General features: G+C 42.7%; 1 protein-coding gene and 1 long non-coding RNA gene across 2 annotated transcripts in view; one reads left to right on the plus strand and one right to left on the minus strand.

Moving 5' to 3' along the window:
- Positions 1–12,449: 12,449 nt before the first annotated feature.
- On the minus strand, positions 12,450–19,165 carry LOC103879605. The gene is made up of 3 exons (XR_002518638.2): positions 19,089–19,165; positions 14,788–14,998; positions 12,450–12,640 (listed from the first exon to the last, which is right to left on the minus strand). It is a non-coding gene; the product is annotated as an uncharacterized LOC103879605 (long non-coding RNA).
- Positions 19,139–19,288, plus strand: part of THOC1 (THO complex 1) — a 51,741-nt gene continuing 51,591 nt past the window's right edge. Inside the window, exon 1 of the mRNA XM_003914217.4 lies at positions 19,139–19,268. Within this exon, the coding sequence (XP_003914266.1) occupies positions 19,215–19,268 (54 nt within the window). The 5' untranslated portion in view covers positions 19,139–19,214. The remainder of the gene's footprint in view (positions 19,269–19,288) is intronic.

Genomic DNA, 19,288 nt, shown 5'->3' on the forward strand with positions numbered 1-19,288 from the left:
AAGCTTGTCATATTTGTTTCTAGAAGAAATGAAACAAACAACCAAGGGTTTGTCACCACAGGAGAAGGTGACAGGCTATCTGTCCCAGCCAGGGATGCACCATTCTTGGCAGAGATGCTGTTTGAGAGTATGCGTGACATTGTCGTCATTGGTAGGACACACGGGTTCCAATCACATAACTGATGGCAGCCACTCTGCCCTCTCCCCATCCCTGTCTCAGCTCCTTACGTGGTTAGTATGAGACCATAAAGCTGTGTAAAACTCAGGAGAGCCTAGAGGTGGCATAAGTCACATCACTTGAGTGGACAGAGCTCTGTATGGCCATTTTCCTTGGAAACTTGGCTATCACAGGGCATTTAGGAGGCAGTTCCAGAAAGAAAAAAAAAATCTGTCATCCAAGACAAAGACAGCAGCTAGCCCTCCTGGGGTAAGATAACAAAGACTGCATGCCCAAAACCATTTACACAGCTGGGGAGGGTTTGCAAACTGATGCCACTTATTCAGAAAATAAGAGAGAAACCCCAGATATCCTTAGACCCTCTCCAGGGCCAGAGAGACCTTAGATATCTTTAGACTGTCTCCACGGCTGCAGACACCATTGCCTGGCTCCCCACGGAGCAGCTCAGGAGAATTAAAGTCTTATGGAGAAGCCTCACATCCCAGGTGGCTGCAGAGTGGTAGCCTAGTGCCCTGGTCTAAATGCTCATGTCCCCCCACAATTCATATGGGGAAATCCTGGCCCCTAGGGTGATGGTATTAGGAGATGGGACTTTTGGGAGGTGGTTAGGTATGGAGTGGAGCTCTTATGAATGGGATTAGCACCCTTACAAGAAAAGACATGAGCAGAGCTAACTTTCTCTCTCTCCCGTTGTTTCTCTCTCTCTTTCTCTCTCTGTGTCCTGTGAGGACACAGCAAGCATGTGCCATCTATGAACTAGGAAGCAGGCCCTCACCAGATACTAAATCTGCCAGCATCTTGATCTTCACTTCCCAGACTCCAGAAATGTGAGAAATAAATGTCTTGTTTACAGGCCACCCAGTTTATAGAATTTTGTTATAGCAGCACCCCGAATGGACTGACACCTAGCAATGGCTGAGGGAACGCCCTGGTCAGATGAATTTCAGGACAGTCTCACAGAACCATAAGCAAAAGGTGCCTGTGAGCCCCTCAAGGAACAGGAAAGTGACCGAGTACAAGCCACAATACCAAAGAAGCCAGGGCTAGAGACAAGAAGAGTGTGATCTTCACAAACATGAGAGGAAACCCAACAGGACCATGAGGGCCAGAAAAGACAGCTCTCAACAGAACTCAGCAAAGGCAGAGGCCGGTGTGCAGCTGAACCCCTGTCATCGCAGGATGATACACATGCCAACCCCCCAGAAACCTAGAACATCCTATGGGAGGGGAAAGGAGGGGGAGAAGGAAGATCTTGCATTAACTGAGTTTGAAACTGCAGGAACCATTTTTAAATCCAGAAGTGACTGAGTTGCTTTGAATTGACAAAATTAAATTTTCTGCTCCCTGTGGAAATTGGGATGTTAGGATTCAAGAAATTGACATATATGAGAAGCTGAATGTGCTAACTGTAAAATTAAACACATGTACTAAATACAAAATGGGTGTACTAATACCTATCTCACAGAATTCTTGCAAATTTCATTTCATTAATGTAGGAAAAGCACCTAGCACAGCATCTGGCTCCTAAAATGCAAGCTGCAGCCTTGATTCCCTTCCCTTCCTTGTCATTCTGTCTTTCAAGTCCCCAGTGCAGCTTAGGAAATAACAGCTTTTAGTCAGCCCAGACACCTAATAATATGGCCCAGTTGAGTGGCTTAGCAGTTTTATGGATAGACAAAAGAGCTGCTGCTCCTTAAAGAGTAGGTTAGCTCCACCCATAGGAAAGATGAGACCCTGAGAAGAGTGCAAGGAAGTAGCTGTGTTTTTTAAAGAGTTGGGGTGAGGAGTTTGAGACCAGCCTGGGCAACAAGGTGAGACTCCATTCCTACAAAAAATTAAACTTAAAAAAATTAGCCAGTTGTGGTGGTGCCCATCTATGGGCTCAGCTACATAGGAGGCTAAGGCATGAAGATTGCTTGAGCCCAGGAGGTTGAGGCTGCAATGAGCAGTGTTCTCACCACTGCACTCCAGCCAGGGTGACACAGCAAGATTTTGTCAAAAAAAATAAAATAAAGTTGGGCTCACCAGCAACTCCTTAATCCCACCCAGGAACTTTTTAGTCTGTGAATCAATACAGTGGCTAAATTATTAAATGTCCTCCCTAGCACTGTATTTGGAAGAAATCTCAAGAGAAAGGTTATTTCCTTCCATGCTCTTACTAGACCAGGGATCATCATCCTACAGTCCACTGGCCAAATACAGCTCACTGTCTGTTTTTGTAAATAAAGTTTTATTGGAACACAGCTGTGCTCATTGTGTACTGTCTATGGCTGCTTTTGAACTACAATGGCAGAGTTGAATCATTGCAACAGAAACCATAATGGCTTGCAAAGCTGAAAATATTCACTATCTGTCCCTTTGCAGAAAAAGTTTGCCAATACTTATAGTAGACATATAATTTATTCTTCTATAGTGCTTAGAAATTTTTTCACACAGCCGGGCATGGTGGCTTATGCTTGTAATCCCAGCACTTTGGGAGGCCAAGGTGGGTGGATCACCTGAGGTCAGGAGTTCAAGACCAGCCTGGCCAACATGGTGAAAGCCTGTCTCTGTCTCTACTAACAATGCAAAATTAGCTGGGTATACTGGCACGTGCCTGTAATCCCAGCTACTCGGGAGGCTGAGGCAGGGGAATTGCTTGAACCTGGGGGGCAGAGGTTGCAGTGAGCCGAGATCACACCACTGCACTCCAGCCTGAGTGAAAAGATTGAAACTCCGTCTCAAGGAAAAAAAAAGAAAGAAAGAGATTATTTCACACATATAATTTTATCTATTTAGGACCAAATACCTCTATGGATTAAGATATTTTATCAGTCATATTATTCTTATGTTGCTATTATGCTTCTACTTTACAAAATGAGGACCCTGGGGGCTCAGAGTGTTAATGGACTTGCTGCTGGGTAGCAGAGCCCTAAGCCTAGTCTTATTTCCATTCCACTATTTTCCCACTCTCCTTACAATATAATAATAATATAATTGGGAGTCATAATGTGACCTACCATTTCAGGGCACACAGGATGATCCTAATTAGCTTTAAAAGCAAAGTAGTACTTTCAAAACCACTCTTGTAAGAGGGCACCAACAATAGCACCACTGGTCAGAAATGTTCCCTTGGCTCAGCCTTAGAAGTTCCCACCCAGCCCAAGGCCACATCAAAGTTCCTGCCTATGGAAATGAGGTTAGTGGCAAGTCTTGAAGTCAGGTCATGTGGCATGTACCCTATGTCACAAAAGCAATATTTACATCATCCTAGAGGCAGAGGCATTTTATGAAAGTAGCACATCAAGTCATGATTGTCAAAAAGTTAAAAACATAATTTTTGTGCCAGGCATGGTGGCTTGCACCTGTAATCCCAGCTCTCAGGAGGTTGAGGCAGGAAGATGGCTTGAGGCCAAGAGTTCAAGACCAGCCTGAGCAATTAGTGAGACACCATTTCTAAAAATAATTTTTTTAAAAAACATATTTTCCTACAAATATACAATGGGTACATGTTATTAATGATGGAGCTAGCAGGATGGAAAAACTAGCTTAAAGTAATCAGGACATGGACATCCACGTCTTATGGAGTCAGGATATAGATAGTGAAAAAAGGTTTATAGGCATGAATGTTTGTAGCACCTTTATTCATAATGCCAAAAACTGGAAACAACAAATATGTTTTTCAGTAGATGAATGGATAAACTAACTGTGGTATACCTGTCAATGGAATGTAATTTGGCAACAAAAAGAAATGAGATATCAAGCCACAAAAAGCTAGGACATAACCTTAAATGCACATTGCTAACAGAAAGAAGCCAGTCTGAAAAGGCTACATACTGTATAATTCCAATTATGTAACATTCTGGAAAAGACAAGACTATGGAGACCGTAAGATGATCAGGACCAGGTATGGTGGCTCATGCCTATAATCCCAGCACTGTGGGAAGCTGAGGTGGGAGAATTGCCTATTTTAAAATACTGTTCAAATAAATGATTGAATACTTTATTAAGGGGAGGAGAAGAGACAACTCTCCCATGAAGAAGAATCCCAAATGATTTATGTAGCTACTCAATTCTCAAGGAAGGGGAGTCCAACTCCTCACTCCTTAGGTGTGGGCTGCAGATAACTGCCTTCCAAAGAGCACATCATGGAAAGGAAGAGGAAAACTGAGTCTGCAGTGGAGAGACCTGACAAACGCTACCTTAGCCTGGTGATGAAGGTCAAACTCAACCGTCATAAATCCTGTTGATAACATGTACCCTTGCTATAACGTAATGAAAATGGCAGTTTACCTGTTGGTCTTTTCCTCCAAACCCAGAAAATGGGTCTAATCATGAGGAAAACATCAGAGAAATTCCAATAGAGGGACATCCTACAAAATACCTAACCAGTACTCCACAAAACTGTCAAAGTCATTGAAAACAAAGAAGGTTGAGAAACTGCCACACCAACAAGAGCCTAAGGAGACTTGACAACTAAATGTAGTGTGGGATCCTGGATGGGCTCCTGACACAGAAAAAGATAGTAGGTCAAAACTAAGGGGCCAGGTGCGGTGGCTCACACCTGTAATCTCAGCACTTTGGGAAGCCGAGGTCGGTGGATCACCTGAGGTCGGGAGTTCGAGACCAGCCTGACCAACATGGAGAAACCCCCTTGCTACTAAAAATACAAAATTAGCTGGGCATGGTGGTGCATGCCTGTAATCCCAGCTACTCAGGAGGCTGAGGCAGGAGAATCGCTTGAACCTGGGAGGCAGAGGTTGCGGTGAGCCAAGACTGTGCCATTGCACCCCAGCCTGGGCAGCAAGAGCAAAACTCTGTCTCAAAACAAAACAAAACAAAAACAAAAACAAAAACAAAACAACAACAATTAAAAAAACTAAGGAAAACTTTGGTTAATAATGATGTATCAATATCGGTTCACTCATTATAACATGTATCATGCTAATGTAAGATATTCATAATAGGGAAGACCAAGTGCAGGGTATAAGGAAACCCTCAGTACTATCTTCTCAATTTTTCTGTACTTCTAAAACTGTTCTAGAAAAATAAAGTATATATTTTTTTAAAAACGATTGTTAGAATAAGACCACTAAATTAGATACAAAACTGTCCCACAGGGCAATGGAGTCATAACGTTTGGAATTATATTTTAGCCAAACAGAAGTTAACTGCCCCTCTGCCAGACAAAAAACATTTGCAGCTTACCAATTATCTTCACTAATGTCTAACTTTATAGTGTTTGAGCCACAATCGACATAGTCGTCAAAGTTACATTTCCCTGGAGGTTCAGATGGCCCTTGGATGGGCTTGGGGGTCAACACTGCAGGGTGACATTTGCATGCATCTATAGTCATCCTTTTACCTAATTTTTGGATAACTTTATCTAAACAAACATAACTCATCACCCTTGTGCTTCTTTCTTCACAGAAGCCATCACGACTAGCCAGACCCATGGTTCTTAACTGATAGGTTACATGTAGCACTGTGGCATCCCACAAACCCATTGCTAACATGCAGCCAAATTTTGATCACGGTATAAATTTCCTTTTTTGGTACAACTGGAATACTAGCTGTTGCAGACATGTTCAAAAGATGAAACACAGAGGTGAGAAGGCTGTGAAAAGGAATATAGAGCTATGTGCAGCTCTCTGTAATTATAGGAGCAAAATGTATTTTTTATTTTTATTTTTATAGATTTAAGGGGTATGACTGCAGTTTTGTTACATAGATGTATCATGTAGTGGTGACGTCTGGGCTTTTAGTGGACCCATCACCTGCATAGTGTACATTGTCCTCAGTAGGTACTGTTTTCAACCCCTAACCCCCTCCCACCTTTTGGAGTCTATTATTCCACTCTCTATGTCCATGCATACTAATTATTTAGCTCTCACTTATGAGTGAGAAGATGTGATATTTGACTTTATGCTTCTGAGTGATTTCACTTAGGATATCGGCCTCCAGCTCCATCCATGTTGCTGCAAAAGATGTAATTGTATTCTTTTTTATGGCTGAGCAGTATTGCATGGTGTATATGTGCCACACAAAATGTATATTTTTATGGGGCCAGTACCAAAGTTGAATTTTATACTTATTTAAGCATGTCATTGAAAGGTCAAGGCAGTGAAAAGCTCTTCTCAAACACCATCGGGTTGAAAAACTGCCAGGTGAATGAGGCAATAACTGTGGATGCTTGTATAGACACCAGGACAAGTGTTAAACCCTAATAGTGATGGCATGGTAATTACTGCTTACTCGTTTACTGTGGTTTTGGGTATTTCATTCTCTTCAGGATGCCACCAAAAATTTTAGCACTCGAGAATGGGCTGGAGACCTATGAGTTGAGAATCATTGAGCCAAATCATTAGTATGTCAAGACTAAGAGGAAGCAATATTATGGGAATTGAGTGAAAGCCTGATAGATTTTATGACCCTATCTGCAAGGTTTCTGCTTTCACGATCAGGAGCTAGGCAAAAACACTTCTGGGCCCATCCAGGCCATTTCAAGAAATAGCTCATAAGTTGAGAATTCATCTCCAGCCAACTGATCTCAGAAGAGAGAAATGAAGGGGTGGAGGGAAAGCAATTTTTCATCTCACTGAGCCTTAGACCACTGTCAACACTGTAATTACATTACACGCACTGGCTATTTTGGTCATTTATCGAAATAAGGTACATGGCATAATTTAAAAACTAAATTCAGTCAGTCACTTACAAAAATATCCAACTGGTTTGTGTGTGCAGCAATAAAGTATGCAAGTGACACTGCATTCAAATTGTAGCCATGTGTGACTTGGCTTTTTTATTTGAGAGAAAGAAAATGGTTAGGCCCTAAGGCTTGTATTTCTCTGTGTCGCTCTGACTTGCAGGAATAATGAATTCCCGCTGGTGACACAGTGTCTTGGGGAGGCAAGCAGAGAGGTGGTTTGGCGCACTTCCAAAGTTGTGTGTGAGCCTTCAACACAAGAACCCTGGTTCTGTGGGAGGGACACGCAGAGGACCTTGCTGAAGCAGGAGCTGGGAGTGCTATGCATTCACATGCAGACTCCCCTGAGATCCCCAAGCACTTCTCAAGCATGAATTAACTTGAGCACTTTCACTGCAGGACACTGCGCACAGTTACTCATTCACGTATTCATCGAGATTCATACAGTCAACACACGGCCCCTCCATTATGTTCCAGATGTTGTGCCAGGTGAGGGGGCCATTCTTGAGTTCCCTGGAAAGCAGATCCCAAGATAGATAAAGGCTTCACTTCCCTCCCTCAGCCCCGTTCTTGATTTCACTCACCATTGGCCAGCACTCTGGGGAGTCAAGGCTGCCTGATGGGCAGACCCAGAACTTCAGCACTGAGTCCTTGTCTGCCTTGGCCTCAAAGCTATTGCACTTGCCCATTTCCTGTTATCCCCTGAGCATGGAAGAACCAAGAGATGCCCCACTGAGTCCCCCGGGTTCCAGTCACACTCCATGATGTCAGAGCAGCCCTAGCTCCTCTTGGTAATTAGGGTCAATTTCACCTGTCAATGTAGTAATTCTTTTCTTTGCCAATTTGTTCACTGACATTGAATAGCCTCAAAGGACCCGGCAGTAGTCACAGCTTCAAGTTCAGTGACTGCCTGGTTTCCCTTGTGAGTACCAGAACCATGAATATGGCAGAACCTAAAGCCATAAGCTTGAGAAACAGTGATTGTAAAAGAATCCAAAGCTACTTCTACTCCCCAGCTCCTGTACCTGCGAGTTCTAGTTATCGGGAAGATAGTACTGTAGCCACTGTTTTCATGCATATATTACATACTGGGGAACAGCACCCTAATCCTATAGGCTATTGCCCCAAAGCTAGCACCCTACCTGAGCCTTCAAATAATCTTTCCACTCTTCTGTTAGACTAGCTACTTCCAGTTGATCCAACAGCTGATGAGAGCAGTGGATCTCAAGGCCATGTGCCATGAGTACTACAATCGGGTATTCTGTGAGCACCGGGATGGTGGTGCTAACAGAGACACGTGGGCAGCATAAGGACAAAGTGAATTTGGAATCAATCTGCTGCCAAGTGGCTGGTCTGGTCTCCTTAAGAAATGGTGTCATGGTGAGGGCTCAGCATTAGCTGTTCATATCTATGAAAGGAGACATCTTGTTCACCTTATTGTTGAGAGCTTCCTCTATAGTGGGAGCTCCCTGGTGGGCATTAATTTAATCTAAGGCACAAAGATACACATACTTTGTATCTGCAACCATAGGTCCATCCTCATGCCTCTCCCTTTTTTCTGTCATGGACCTTCCTGTCTGATTCCTTCTGGGCCCTGACCACTTAAGCAGCCAAGCCATTCATCCTTGCCCCAGAGTCCATGCCAATCTGTTCTCAGGCCATTTTTCCCTGTTTATAAAGTGAACCACCAAGTGTACTGCTTCTATTTCTGCCCATGTTCCTTAGGGCCACCCCGAGCGGGACTATATTGCAGCAGCAGTCCATTTTCAGCAAGCACCAAGACCCTGTGATCTTTCTTTATCACTCTGCTGGTAAGTGGTAGGTAGCTGTTAATTTTCCTGCCGTGGTAAGTTCAGGGCAGATATGTGATGTGAGACTCTTTGGCACTTAAGTTTGTGCATTTCCTTGGCAACTTACCCTGGGAGTAATGCGAGGCTGGGGAATGCGTAGTTTCTCCCATAAGCTCCTTGCCCAGTGGGTGGTCACTCCTACTCAGTGACTGGCCAGAACATGACACCCTCTATGGAGCAGATCAGAAAAAATGCCTGTAGTGCCAAATCCCACTCTGCCTAGTTTTCAGGTGCACACTTTAGGCTGTGGCTGTGATTGCCCATTTGGAAGCCACTGCTATAGAAGAATGAAAAGCCACAATTTGGATTGGGCCAATCCTGGCTCACAAATTGTGTTCCAGCCAGCTGAGAGACTGGCATCTCCTAGGAGAAGAGAAAAGTTAAGAAATCTGCAAGAGGCTTGCTTTGTGTTGATTTTTCCAGGGATTTAGAAGTTGCTGGATGCTTCAAAGTATTGAGTGACGAATTTCCCTTCCTTTTTTCTAAAATCTCACATGGTGAGCATTTGTTTCCTGAAAACCTGCCAAAACAATAATTTTTTTTCAGAGGTGGCATATTATTTTAAAATGTAAAATGAAGTCCTGATAGCAAATATTATCAATATGGGTACTTGAATCTGCATATAGCAACTTAAGAAGTATTGTCTTCTTTTGGTTTAGGGGCTTGGGGCAGAGAGACAGAAAGAGAGAAAGAGAACTTGCAGTGTTTCTGAAGTGCTTATATTTCTGAGATTCAGGCTTGCTTATTAGATGAGAGTAGTCAATCCAGGACAGTTGGCAACTCCAGGTAAAAATGAGCCTATGATTTGTTTTCAGTTGTGTTATTACACCTCTTAAGCCAAGGTTGCAGTGCCCTGGAGAAAGTAGAGAACTGGACACCACCCACATCTTCCTTTAGGGAGGCCTCCAGACAGCCTGGAGCAGGGTCATGCTGGAACTGACCATGCCGGGCCTCCCTGAGCTGTCCTGAATTGCAGCAGTACCCTCCAAACCAATGTTGACATAAGTCTACTCTGCACAGGCCTGTCTAAGTGCAGATGCAGGTTTGCTGCATGGGTGTTTGTCCATGTCATAAGAAGTTAGGCAGGAGGATGGTGATAAAACAGTATGGGAACCACTACCTGTTCTTGCCATTTAGTAAAGGTGTAGACCCTATATTCCAGAAAAGTGCTTATTGAAAGTAAGATATTTTGTCTCAAGAAGCAGATGTGCTTGTGTACACACAGACATACAGATGGGAACAACAGATACTGTGGACTCCAAAAAGGGAGATGGAGGGAGTGGGGAAGGACTTAAAATTCTGCTATTGGGTACTATGGTATGTTCACTAGCTGGGTGATGGGATCAACAGAAGCCAAAACCTCAGCATCATGCAATATACCCTTGTAACAAACCTGCACATGTGCTCCCTGAATCTAAAATAAAAATAAAAGATATGAAAATTAAAAAAAGAAGTAAATGTGCAATTAATCTAGAATTTTAAAATGTTTTCCAAAAATAATAACAAACCTTATTTTAAAAGAAACAGTGAAAATGCCTTGTGTATTATGAAATTTCTTTGATTAATAAGTCATGTTATTTATGAACTGTTGCAGGATCAACATTTCAACCTACTGTACAAATTGCCAATTGATCATTTGGGAAAGGAACCAAAGGAAGTCCTTTTCATCACACTAATGCAAAAAGACACACAAAGCATGACCCAGATATTAAAAAGGGGTCAGCACTTTTAGTGGATGCCATTCATGGTTGACCTATGGAGGCTGCCTTCTGCGAGCAGCCTTAAAAACAAAGAAAATGATAAAGGAAAGGTTGGGGAAAATACTGGCCAGGGTAAGACACAATGGTGAGATCAGGAGGATCTGAAAGGGGTCTGGCTTCAATAAAAAGACAGGATGTAAAAGGATCCCATTTTTCTAGCTTCTTCCCCACTCTCCTAAAAATTTGAATCCAAATAGACAGCATCCTTGATTGCAATGCATGTACCCTTTCCATCATGGTTCCATCAATTAGAAGAAGAATGCATTAATTAGGATAATACCAGTTGCTATAACAAACAGACCTTTGTAATAGTATATAAGGTTCAAAGACAAATATAAGTTTACTTCTTGCCTTAATTCAGTGTGAGGTAGATATTCCTAGTTGCTTGACGGCTCTCTTCCACATAGTGATTCAGGAACCCAGGTTCTGTCATTTCTCAGGGCTTTGTCATCTTCTGCATCAAGAATCTAGAATGCGAATGAGGATAAAGAGGGCACATGTGCCTCTTTAAAACCCTGGCTGAAAAGTGACATATAAAAAACTTCTACTGACAAACCATTGGCTAGAACTCATTGATGTGCCATGCCTACCTGCAAGAGTGCTAGAAATGTAGTCTAGCCACAGGCCCAAGTAAAAGAAGGAATGGATTTTTTGGTGAGCAGCTAGCCAGCTGCTCAGAAGCAGATGAATGCTTTATTCACGTCTGCATGAATACCTCCTGCTGCACGTTGCAGGGTTTGTGGTAAGTAAACATTAGTGAAATAAAGGAACACCTGAATGACTACTGAGATCATAGTAATAATAATAATAATAATAATAACACTTATTGGGAGCAGATCATATGCACCCTTCTAAGTCATTTTCACATATTGTCTTATTTAATCCTCAAAATTTTGTGTTATTTAAAAGTGAAGAAACATGCACAGAGAGATTAAGTAACTTACTGAAAATCATATCACTGGTAAGTGGCAAAGCTGGATTTTGAGTCCAGGTTTCTTATTCTTATCCACTATGTTTTGCTGCCTCCCAGAGTGTAACTTTTAATCACAACTTTTATTCATGCTCACAAGAAACCAGCTTTTAGAATGCTATAACCCAAAGTTGAGCATAATATAGTGTAGTGTTTCTCAGATTGGATTCATGGGTGGAGCCCATTGAGATCACTATGACAATTCTTAAGCTTTGGATTTCCATTGCAATGATAACCTTTAAAGCAAAACCATGGAAGGAATGAATCCCAGTGTGCAAATCTATATATGTAAATACATTACTTAATTTTCTATCATTAAACTTAATTTCTAATTTTGAGTCTACCATTCCACCAGGAGGACAGGCAACTTAACCTCAGGTCTCTTTCTTCTCCTCACCCCATATCTCCAGGGTTTTGTCACAATTTCATGGCCTTTCACAGAGCCCAACACCAAAGGACGTGGGGGATGTGGTGTGGGAGGAATGACATCTGTCTAAACAAGTGGCCACTGAGATGTGGCCCTCCAACCTCACCCTAGTGCCTCCCACTGACCAAATCTAAGCAGAAGCCAAAAGGCAAGAGGGCCCAATTTTGCAATTCATAAAGGTCAACCCTCAGGGGCACAGATAAGGGTGGAGATGGAGAGTAGATGTGGAGGCAGGAATGGAAGATAACCAGCACACTGAGGAAGGGTGTACTCTGAAATGCCTCTATCCTCTGGAAATTTAGGGAACACAAACCAAGAAGCTTGCAAGCAATAGTTGCTTTTCTTTCTTTCTTTTTTTTTTTTTTTAACTTTTATTTATTTATTTTTTGAGATGGAGTCTCCCTCTGTTGCCCAGGCTAGAGTTCAGTGTCGTGATCTCGGTTCACTGCAACCTCCACCTCTGGGCTTAAGCCATCCTCCTGCCTCAGCCCTGCCAAGTAGCTGGGACTTCAGCGGCATGCTACCATGCCTGGCTAATTTTTGTGTTTTTCTGTAGAGATGGGGTTTTGCCATGTTGCCGAAGCTGGTCTTGAACTCCTGGGCTCAAGCAATCTGTCTGCCTTGGCCTCCCAAAGTGCTGGATTACAGGCATGAGTCACCATGCCCAGTCCAGTTGCTGCTTTTCTGACCAATCAGATCTCTCCCATGAGGTCATCGGCATAGAACCCAAGCACCTGCTTGAATGGCTGGGGTAAGAAGAAAGGGAAGGGCTGTAGGAGAAAAACACAGAGAAAAATCAATCAATAATTAATTTCTCAGAACACTGTATCAGCAATGTTAACACATTGTTTAAGCCTCTGGATGACCATCTGACAATGTTACTGCCCCCGAGAGTCCAGGGTCTGCATTTGCATATAATAATGTACTAGAGCCAAATATTTCTTCATTCATCAACTCCTACAGTCAGGAAATATTTACTGAACACCTTCCATGCACCACACACTATTCTAGATAGTAAGAAAACTACAGTGAAAAAGGTAGACAAACGACCCACCCTCAAGGAGTAGACATTCCAATAACATAATTCTGTTTTTATTACCATGGGCTAATGAAACGAGACCAGAGGTGGTGTCAAAAGAAAAACTTCAGCCGAATTAAATTTAAAGGAGTTTCATTGAACAATGAATGATTCGCCAATCAGGCAGCCCCAGAATCACAACAGACTCAGACCAGGGGTGCCTCGTGGTCAGAAGAGATTTATAGACACAAAAAAGTAAAGTGACATACAGGAATCGGCAGTGAGGTACAGAAACAGCTGGATTGGTTACAGGTTGGCGTTTACCTTATTGAACACAGTTTGAACACTCAGCAGCATATGACTGGTTGAAGTACAGCCGCTGGGATTGGCTGAGACTCATCTGTTGTTACAGGCACATACTCCTAAATTAGGTTTTTAATCTTGTCTACTAATTTTGTTAGGTTGCAGTTTATCCACAAGGACTCAAATATAGAAGTATGGAGTCCTTCTCAGGCCATATTTAGTTTGCTTTAACAATGGATTTCATAATAAAATAATCATCTGAGTCAAGCAGAGGCTAAATTTTATCACTATGTGCTATAAAAATCTTGGATTTTTCACAGTAGTTCAAAGAGAAAATAATAATGTCAAAATGGAATCACCCCACAGCAGATAGAAATGCCAAGCTGTAGAGAACAGTTTTAAACTTTGAACATTAAAAGTAATGGCGAAAACCGCAATTACTTTTGCATCAATTTAATATATTGCAAGCCTCCATTTCATTTCAACAAAATGATATTCATTGCCCATTAGTAATGTTAGTTTGAATTTTATTGATGTTTTGTTCCCATTTAATTTGTATATGTACATTTAGTTCTGTGGTTTTATAAAGGCCATAGGCATGAGATGCTTACATCTAGTTTTATGCTTGTTAGGCACGGGTGATTTATAAACAGATTTGAACACAGAGTTAATTAGGTCTTGAAAGCCATTTGGAACCACTGAAGGATTTTCAGTTGGGGAATGGATTGATCAGGTTTATTTTCATTAGGGAAGACATTAAACTAAAATGCAGTGAGCTAAACACTGTGGGAAAGATATTTGAATCAAAATGCTTTTTTTTTTTTTGAGACAGAGTCTCGCTCTGTCACCCAGGTGGAATGCAGTGGCACGATCTCGGCTCACTGGAACCTCTGCCTCCCAGGTTCAAGAGACTCTCCTGCCTCAGCCTCCCGAGTAGCTGGGACTACAGGTGCGTGCCACTATGCCCGGCTAGTTTTTGTGTTTTTAGTAGAGTAGGGGTTTTGCCATGTTGGCCAGGCTGGTCTCGAACTCCTGACCTAGGGTGATCCATCCACCTTGGCCTCCCAAAGTGCTGGGTTTACAGGCATGAGCCATCGCACCCGGCCTCAAAATGCTATCTTAAACTCCCAGTGTATAATTTGTTGCCATCAATGCTGAAAATCTAGTGTAGGTCTGGTGCTAACTTCAAAACAGGAAACTATTCATTTCTTTCCACTTTTTCACCAAGTGGGTGGAATCTGGTGTTGGGTCAAAAAACAGTGTCGTGGAAAGTCTAACCAGAACCAAGTGGCAGATCTCTCTTCCAACCCTGAGGGCAAAGTGCTTCATTTTCCTCTTGGACGTATTAATAAAATAATACATGCTAAAGGTCACAAAATCTTGTGAAATGATCACAGTTTAGTAATTCCCCCTGATGCAGATCTGTACCACTTATTTTCTAAACAGCTGTTAGAAAAGAAACAGGTTGAAAGAAAAACATCACCAAAGTCCAGATGAGCCTTCCTGACATCTGCAGCAGAGAGATGCTGAGTGACTCGAAACTAATGAAAATAAGTATGGTATTCTAACACAACAGTGGCCGTGACAGTAACTTACTTAAAATTTCCATTGACTAAGATAGTTGAAGGTCAGTGTCAGAATCCGCTTCAGACAGTAATACATCTAAATACAAAAAGTTTGTGTGTGTCTCTGTTTTCCCACCATACTACTTTGAAGGAGATATTTCCATGCAAATACTGTCCTCGTGTGGTCGGAACCAGTTACTTCAAAGAAAATATTCCAGTGGAATTTAAAATAATTTGTGTTACTGTGGAAAGAGACAAAGTAAGTTAAATTATCATATTGTAATGGGATAAAAAAAAAGGGGGTTCATCTCCAAAATGATTTTTCCTTGGCAATCCCCAAAATTTTCTTTCTTTTGTGGCTTTCTCATTAAAATCAATTTTGCTGATTTCATTCCTGTAGAAAATTATGAAAGTATAAAACATAATCACTGCAACCAGTGAAAGAGACTTGTTCGTTCTTTCATTTTCACTGCTGGACACACTTATCAAATGAGTATTTTAAAATTTATTCATCGATTCATTGATTGACACTTGGCATTTCCAATTCTGTGGCATTGTCAATGATACTGCAATAAACATTTTTCTGTGTCTCTGTGTATACACAGTTGTACATGCGTAAGAAATCCTCTTGTGTTCAGACCTAGAAAATTCAGGGTGGAAGGGTATTACATCTTCAGCCCTTACTAGAATGTGAGATTCTTCCCCAAAATGGTTGTACCAAATTACATTTCCATCAGCTGGGTACACTCGCCCAACTTCCTCACTCACATTCATCATGTTTTTTAACTTGTGTCGATCTGCGAGATGAGAAAACGATGTTTCAGTGTTGTTTTATGCATTTCCCTGATTACTTGTGAGGGGTTAAGCAGTTTTTCATGTTTCCTCTTTATCAATTTCCTGTTTATGTCTTTTGCCATTTTCTTACCGATTTGTAAAAGTTTTAATATATTGTAGACACTAATTACTAGTTATATAAGCTGCAAATATCTTCTACCACTCTAAGTCTCATCTTTCACTTTTATTATGTCTTTTGATAGGCTAATGTTAATTTCAATGTAGCCAAAATCATCAGTCTTTTCCTTTTTGGTTGATGTTTTTTGTATTTTGTGAAATCTCTCCCTACTCAAGATAATTAAGATATATTCTAAACAATTTAGTTTTGCATTTCATACTTCGTCTTTAATCCACTTGGAATTTTTTTGTATGATACAAGGGATCCAATTTTATTTTATTTTATTTGTTTCGAGATGGAGTTTCACTCTTGTCAGCTGGGCTGGAGTGCAGTGGCGCAATCTTAGCTCTCTGCAACCTCTGCCTCCTGGGTTCAAGCGATTCTCCTGTCTCCGCCTCTGGAGTAGCTGGGATTATAGGTACCCGCCACCACGCCCAGCTAATTTTTGTATTTCTAGTAGAGATGGGGTTTCTCCATGTTGGCCAGGCTGGTCTCGAACTCCTGACCTCAGGTGATCCACCTGGCTCAGCCTCCCAAAGTACTGCGATTACAGGTGTGAGCCACTGCGCTGGGCCTGTTTTGTTATTAATGACACTACAGTCCTCGCCCTTATCCAATTGTAAGGAAATAATTTCTGAAACATTGAACAGGCCCATGGTAAAGAGTCAAGAGTTAAGACTTGAGAAAAATACAGGCTTTGGGATAACAGCTAGGCTCAAATCCCAAACTTAGCTTTCTCTAGCCACATGACCTAGGGCCAATGAGGCTGTATCCTCATTAATATGTAACTAAGTAAAAAATTGTTGTAAGGACTAGAAGTAATATAAGAAAAGTGCCAGGCCAGGCACAGTGGCTCATGCCTGTAATCCCAGCACTTTGGGAGGCCGAGGCAGGACCACTTGAGCCCAGGAGTTTAAGACCAGCCTAGGCAACACAGCAAAACCCTGTCTTACAAAAATTAAAAAATTAGCCGAGCATGGTGGCACACCCCTCTAGTCCCACTATGTGGGAAATGGAGGCAGGAGGATCATTTGAGCCCGGGATTTTGAGGATACAGTTAGCTATGATCAAACCACTACACTCCAGTCTGGATGACAGAATGAGACTCTGTCTCTTAAGAAAAAAATGTACTTGCCTCTGAGGTCTTAGTTGTGTTCCAGATGGTTAATAGTCATCTGTAATATGATAATACTATTACAACAATTACTATCAGATAAACACAGTATAGTTCTGAATTAAATCATTTTTATTTTGCCAATTTGTAAATTTAATGTATACAACCAAACCTGAATGATCTTGCTGATTCTTAAAAAGCCTGCAATGTTTCAGGTAGTCCTCATTGTTCACCATTCCCACTTAGGAGTAAGATTCTGCAGTTATCTTTTGCTTAGCTTCCTGTATTCTTATTGCATATGTTAACTCAAAAATCATAAGATCTATAGATTTAGAAAAGGAGAGAGTTTGTTTCTTATAAGGAGTTACAGCCTGCAAGGTGGCCATTCTGCCGGCTGGGAAGCATGCCTCCAGCCAAGACCAGATACAGACACTTCAGAGGAGGAGCTAGAGTAGGAACTTTATGCTGAACAGGTTGGCTAAACATACATATTCAACAAGTTAGAGGAGCGGCTATGAATATTCATGAAGGTGGTCTTGACACGTGCATATTAAACAAATATGCATGTTTAACAGACAACCCATGTTCACTTTGGGGTGGAGACTTAACATTTAAATGTATTACAATTAGGTCCTATATCGCAAAACATCTTTTCACGACAGAAAGGTACGTAAGCATGCAATCACTGTACACTGGCCAGAACTAGTCCATGGTCAGCGACCTTATCAGGAGAGTTACTGAAATCGATGAAAGCTGTATTTATGGCTGGTGGGACAGGGTTGTTAGTGTCTGGTGGTCGATGAGTTGCAAATTGTTTTAATATTGTGAGGCCAGTGCTTGTTCAGCTGCTAAAGAAAAAGAAAAACCTTGAAGCATAGTGAGAACATAGTTTATTTTATAAGTGTAGGGATGCATGACTTTTAACCCTTGCCTGGCATGGGCTTACGTCCTGTTTATACTTTGGTATCTTACTGCCATGGAGTCAGTTCCATCAGTCTTATCATCTCCGTGTTTTTAAATTAATTAATTTATTTTTGAGACACAGTTTGACTCTTGTCGCCCAGGCTGGAGAGCAATGGCACGATCTCCACTCACTGCAACCTCCGCCTCCCGGGTTCAAACGATTCTCCTGCCTCAGCCTCCGAAGTAGCTGGGATTACAGGTGCGTGCCACCACGCCCGGCTAATTTTTGTAATTTTTTAGTAGAGAAAGGGTTTCACCATGTTTGCCAGACCTCAGGTGATCCACCTGCTTCGGCCTCCCAAGTGCTGGGATTACTTACAGGTGTCAGCCACCGCTCCCGGCCTCTATTTTGTGTGGCCAGTCAGCTGTCTCCTCTAAATCACAAAAGGGGGAGGGTATAACCAGCTCCATCTGACCTCCCATCCCGTTATGTCTGGCCACTCGGTTGCTAAGATTTTTCTGGTGTCTCCTTGGCGAAAAGGGGGTCTGTTCAGTTGTTGGAGGGCTTAAGATTTTAAATTTACAGACTTCGAAGAAGGGAACAAGATACACGTGTAAGGGAATAAGAGGAAGTTACCCCGAGTCTGAGTCAGTGCTTCCTTCTCCACCGTGTAACTCCAAATTAAGAGTTACTGCCACTCGGCTTTTATTGGCCACGTCTCTCCTGGGAAGGGAGGCAAGGGACGAAATGGTGAGGGAGACATGGTTTTTGCTAGGGAAGCCTCGGCCCAGGACGCAGCGCCACCCGTTTTCCAATCAGCGCCGCGAACTGCATTCCTCCTAGGTCTCTTTCAGTAGAGACCTTTTAATAATAAATACTATTACTTTTCTTTACAATTCACACCTGCGGTCATTATTTCAGTCGAGCTTTTCAACAGCTCTGTGAGATAGGTATTATTTCTATTTCGGAGAAGAGAGAGCAGTGCCCTTGAGCCACAGGGCTCATACATCGGAGCCTATCACCACTCCGAATCTTAATCTCCCGGGATGACCGCAGACCGGCGGCCCAGGACCACTGCTCCAGCCGTTTCCCCAGGTAATCCACCTGCCTTGGGTTACCTTTTCGCGCGGCCCAGTTAGCCGCAACCAGCCGCCATTTACCCGCTTTCCCCAAACCAGGAAAACCACAGAAACGCAGGTGCGCGGCCAGTCTCTTCCACGCCTGGGAGCGCAGAGCTTACAGACCTAGGCCGCCCAAGTCCCCTCACCCCAAGGGCTACCCAAGAACCCCGACTAGGCTATTTGGCTGACTCAGGCGCCCAACGCCCACCCGAACTCAGTCTCCACGGAAATTCCCCACTACCAGCTCGCCCGCCCGGTGTTCACAGGCCGCTCTAGCCGGGCTCAGAGAGACGGCAGTCTCGTTGCTCCCGGCTTGACGTCATCGGCAAGCGCCGCAGCGCAGTGGCGGGCACGCGCAGCCGAGAAGATGTCTCCGACGCCGCCGCTCTTCAGTTTGCCCGAAGCGCGGACGCGGTTTACGGTGAGCTGTAGGCGGGAGGG

The sequence above is a fragment of the Papio anubis genome, chromosome 19 (assembly GCF_008728515.1).
Source record: "Papio anubis isolate 15944 chromosome 19, Panubis1.0, whole genome shotgun sequence".
In the NCBI taxonomy this organism is placed as follows: Eukaryota; Metazoa; Chordata; class Mammalia; order Primates; family Cercopithecidae; genus Papio; species Papio anubis.